Source organism: Phasianus colchicus, chromosome Z, assembly GCF_987193195.1.
Source record: "Phasianus colchicus chromosome Z, bPhaCol1.hap1.1, whole genome shotgun sequence".
In the NCBI taxonomy this organism is placed as follows: Eukaryota; Metazoa; Chordata; class Aves; order Galliformes; family Phasianidae; genus Phasianus; species Phasianus colchicus.
The window spans coordinates 3,412,706-3,417,699 of record NC_143476.1 but is presented as its reverse complement, the minus strand read 5'-3'; the positions used below and the strand labels follow the sequence as shown (position 1 = coordinate 3,417,699).

Genomic DNA, 4,994 nt, shown 5'->3' with positions numbered 1-4,994 from the left:
GGTACAGTGTAATCTCTGTCCCTTCCTCCAGTCCTTTGATTTCTTTCAAAACTAATTACACTGCACTCCAGCCCAACAGAGCGGGTGCGAAGTGCACTGAAAATATAAGTATTAAGAGATTACTCTGAAAGAATTTCTCCACTGTTAATGGTTTTGGCAGTTGCTCTACGTACAGTTAGGAATAAGGGTTAGTGTTATCACCTTGTTTATCTCTGAGTAAGAAGGTATTTGTTATCACTGTACATGGGTATGGCTTCAGTGACTGTATTACTATTACTGGTTGCTCACTGTCATAAACTTGCTGATGTAGATCTTGGGAGTGTGGTAAATTATTTTCTTGAGGACACAGAACAGGGGAAGGAATTAAATCAGCAGTATCATGCTGAGCTACAGAAGACTGCTAGCGTTGGACAGTTTTCGTTGCCATCCTGTCTCATGTGGATTATTCAAAGAAACAAGTGAGAATTAAAATATGACAGGATACGATTGGTGGGGTCCTGCTCCAATACAGACAATGAGAAAATAAAGTTGAAGCTTTCTTCTGTATCTTAGTACCTAGGATAACATGAAACAACACACTGAACTCCTTGAAAATAAGTTTAATTTTATCCATTAGAAATATTATCCCCATAGGTCCACCTTTCCACAAAGGCTTAGATTTTAAAGTAACAGAGCTCACATTTCTTTTGAATTAATAAACAGCTAGATGATTAATTTCAATATTAGATTCAGAATCTGGTCAGCTGGATAAGAAAGGAAGTCAATATCAGATAATCAGGAAGGAATAAAAATTAAACGTATGCTGTCAGTTAGTTTTTGGACCACTAAATATAACACAGAACTGAACTTAGCAGTCAAAGGAAATGGACCAAATACATAAAAACCAGCATATGATCTTCAATAGTTCCACAGATTCTGTCAGCATTTTAATGACTTTTGCACCACGTAAAGTAAATCAAATCCAACTACAATTTTCAGTTGCCATTCAAAACTAAAAAAAAGTTGTTTTCTTTAATGGGCAAAAGTGACAAGTTTCCTGATACACAGAATCATTCAGCATGGTCAGCAAGCCTTTCAAAAGGCCTGTTTAAAAGAACAAAAATCCAAGAAACCACTGTTCAGTTTACGGTTCGTTCTTCTAACTTCATTATTACTGATTAGTTTTGTCGTGCTCACCAAAAGCAGGCCTGTACCTGCGAGGCTGTGCCCAGTATTTTTGATTATGATGCCATTTTACGAATCATGTAGTTCAGAATGCCTCCATTGTGGAAGTAAGTGAGTTCCACGTCCGTGTCAAACCTCATGATGGCATGAAAGGTTTTCCCAGTATCCAGCTGTTGAGGTCAAAGAGAATTGTTCAAGCAGCAGAACTTATCGCATGATAGTAAAATACAGGCTGTTATGATAGTTTTCTAATCTTAATAGCTCAAATGAACAGCAAGTAGACATCAGTACTTCTTTTTAAGACAAGGGGCCACACCAGACCACAGCCAACATCTTCAGAGTAAGTTGGCTTGAAACAAGCCATAATAAGCAGAATATGGAGACTCCTTGCACCGCACTTACTGTCTCTTAACAGATTTAAGGTTGATACAAGCCTAGTGGCACGTAAGCTGACCACTCAATCAAGTGGTCATACTAACTATCAATGTTTTTCTGTGTAGTCATTCTCCTTGCTTAGGTACAACAGCAACGCTAATTGCATTAGCATTCACTAGAGCTCTGTATGGGAAGAAGAAAGACAGGAGCAGGAAGTGAATCAAACTACCTCAGTTTTGCTGAAAGCTATTTTCATCAGTGACTTTATAATAAACTGATGAATTCGCTGGGATCTACGCTTTCCCAATTTCAGGATGTTAATTGGGAGTACATAGACAGCATTTGTAGGCTACTCCACAATACAGGACTGCTTTGTGATGAATGAAGCTGTTTAAGAATGCTGCTTTTATCTCCCATCATTGCTTTCAACGATGGGAGAATTACTGCTTCCTTGGAATAACAGAATGTCAGGGATTGGAAGGGACATCAAAAGATCATCTAGTCCAATACCCTGCCCTCAATTCTTTTGCCTTCCTGAAAAGAGAGATTACTGGAAAAAACACTGTTTGTAGAGACAGTTGATTCAAGTAGCAGCCCTTAGGCATTTCATACCTTGATCTCGATATTCATCTGTGGTTTTAGATTCTCAGGAATTATAATTGTGTAACGTTCTCTTCCACTGAGTCCTAAAGTCCTTGCATCCTCCCCAGGTAAATATTGCAGAGGAATCACTCCCATCCCTACAAGGTTGCTCCGATGAATCCTCTCATAGCTTTCAGCAAGCACAGCCTTGACGCCCTGGGAAGTACACAATGGGTATGCTTATCCAGATGGCTCAGGATAGACCTTCTGTTCTCACAGGAATAAAACTGGTAACCTTTCATTTACTGACTGTCACTAGTCAGTAGGTACTGCTACTCAGTGGACTGTCCACAATAACTTGATTATATGTCAACTTTTAAACATCTTAAAAAGAAAGATTGCCAAAAAAGTACACGCACTTTTCTGGGAATTCTGTGTAATTTTCCTGTGTGTTTTCTGTAGACTTCTTTGTGTTACACGTAGAGTACCAATAGTAATTTTTGTAATTTTTGCTACTTCAGTGTTCTCCTACCCTAGATGTTCCAGATGTACATTTTACTGATCTTTACATGCCTACGTGCAAATACAGTTTACACAAAATTCACCATTGCAATAGTAATTTTAAAAACTCAGGCAAATGAAATCCTAAACACTAACCCTCTTAATTCGTTGCTTAAAAATGCACACAACTTTTGCATTCAAAAACTGCTTACCAAGAAAACTTGAATCACCTTGAAAAGGCTGCTGAATAATGTAGGACAGGATACAGAACAAGACAGATGTTCCACTGTACCTGGATTTACACCATGATCCAATAACAATATTGATAGGAATTCCTGACCTGCATGGTGAAGCAATGCTAAATATCAAGTTCACTAATACTTCACTTAATGCACTTTATATCTTCTCTGATAAGCAAGCTGAAGAAAGCAGTCTGAAGCAGACCCAAGGCTTATTGGGCTGTATGATGCAAGACTAAAGAAAATGGCCTTGCTGGTGTATAGAAAGCTAGCTGAAGCTCAGTCATGCATTCCTGCCTAAATGGGCTCTATGAATATTTGAATATATTTGCAAATGTACTGTGGCTCTTGGATTCAGATTGTACTTCAGAATAGCTTCTGATATCCAGAATGAGAATAAGCTACCTACGATAATGCTGTAAGCTACTCATCCTGAAAAAGTGAGTGAACTTCTAAGTATTCTCCTCCTCCTACTTTACTTGAGTTACTTACCAAGAGGAACGGCCCTTTGGCTGCCCAGTCTCTTGAGCTTCCTGCACCATATTCCTTCCCAGCAAGCACAATCAATGGATGGCCAGCCTGCTTGTATCTTTCTGCAGCATCGAACACATCCAGCTGCAATGAAAATATCAAACACTTTATATACTATTGGGGGTGGAAATACACTTCTGTGGAAATAAGAAAATTGTGTTTTCACATTAAGAGCTGAAGCCCACACTTTATGCCAAGCTCCACGTTAAGTTACACAGCACTTTGTGATTCCTAGCCTGAACACATTTCTACCACAGCCCACACTTTCCATTCTCACTACTACAATGGTTCTGCTCTCCACTGGTAAGCCTGAGAGCACCACCTTATGCAGTTATGTGTGACCTGCTGCCCTGAGTCAATGAATCTTCAGTTTCCTCTTTAGTTTTACTTAAAAGGTGCTGAAATAAATGACGCAACCTGTAAGAAGGAGAGCTAGTGCTAATCCAATCTACTGCCAAGGAACCTCATTTTAAAGCAGCATGTATACTTACTGTTTCTCCTGAAGGGAAATGGACAGTTTGAGGTCCCTGTTTATCAATAAATTTATTCACCAGACGAATGTTTGCAAATGTTCCTCTGGCCATGACAGCATCATTCCCTCTGCGAGAACCATAGGAATTGAACTCTCGAGGAGTCAAGCTATTAATGAAAAACAGGACTGTTGGTTTAAATACAGTCATTAGCTAGTGGCCCTGAAGCAGCTGTGGATCGCTCCCATCATGGCAGTAGCACCCAGTTCTCTGGTGTTTCTATGGTTATTTAAAGAAGAAAAAAAGAACAGGAAAAGAAAAAAAATAGAAGAAAAAAGAATAGAAGTCTGCCTACTTAGCCTGGACACAGAAAGCAGCTGTACTGCTATTCTCATCCTGTGCCCTACAAAACATATCTGACAGTAATGCAGAGATACTGCTACGTTGGGTCAGGAGAAGCAATACAATCCTTTCTTACAAATCATGAAACAGCTTTTCTCAGCTTCACTTAATAGCTGGCTACTGAAATTTGTCATGGTTATTTCTATTACCACAGCATTAGAGATACCACTGTGATAAATACCTATAGGGCAAAGAGGGAATCTTTGCTGGAAGTGAGAACTGAGGGAGAAAAATTATGTTTGAAAATATGGATGTGGGAATGAAAGGAGAATCCACACTAAGCAGTAAGGAAAAAAAAAAAATCACAAGAATATGACATAAAATTGAACTGTTTATATTGGACTATATTCAGAAGGGAGGTATTTAGATTTCAAAGTGGGCCAAAGAAGCCAAAACAGTTAATCGTCAGTAGACTGCACAGTTTTTATCAATTTTCTCTCCAAATTTATTAAATCTAGTGAAAATACTTGATTTCTAAACTGTCAGTACTGTTCCTCAAAACTCCACAGAATTTGTAAGCAAGGCTAAACCAGAGAATAAATAACTTATATTACATGTGCAGAGTGAATAGGGAGACTCAGGAAAGCCTGTTTTTGTCTTAAATTGAGCCCACAGTACTGAACTGACAGGCTGTCCATAGCAAAGAAGCAGTTTGGCCTACAAGCTGTTGTAAACACAATAGCTCTGCCAGTCATTGCAGCTGCACTGAAACCCAAACGACTGTTGTTCA

At 38.9% G+C, this 4,994-nt stretch overlaps 1 protein-coding gene across 1 annotated transcript; it reads right to left on the bottom strand.

Annotated features, from left to right (window-relative positions):
- Positions 1–584: 584 nt before the first annotated feature.
- Positions 585–4,044, bottom strand: LOC149912246 (cytoplasmic aconitate hydratase-like). The gene is made up of 4 exons (XM_090132055.1): positions 3,884–4,044; positions 3,354–3,476; positions 2,152–2,337; positions 585–1,334 (listed from the first exon to the last, which is right to left on the bottom strand). Exons 1-4 carry the CDS (start codon positions 3,974–3,976, stop codon positions 1,221–1,223), a joined length of 516 nt encoding a protein of 171 aa, XP_089988181.1. The 5' UTR covers positions 3,977–4,044; the 3' UTR covers positions 585–1,220.
- Between the last annotated feature and the right edge of the window lie 950 nt (positions 4,045–4,994).

Coding starts and splice junctions, on each gene's coding strand:
- LOC149912246 (XM_090132055.1), bottom strand. CDS start 3,976: ATGGCCAGAGGAACATTTGCAAACATTCGTCTGGTGAATAAATTTATT. Junction 3,477..3,883: donor ATTTCCCTTCAGGAGAAACA/GTAAGTATACAT, acceptor TTTTCATTGCAG/CTGGATGTGTTCGATGCTGC. Junction 1,335..2,151: donor AGATGAATATCGAGATCAAG/GTATGAAATGCC, acceptor TGACCTCAACAG/CTGGATACTGGGAAAACCTT.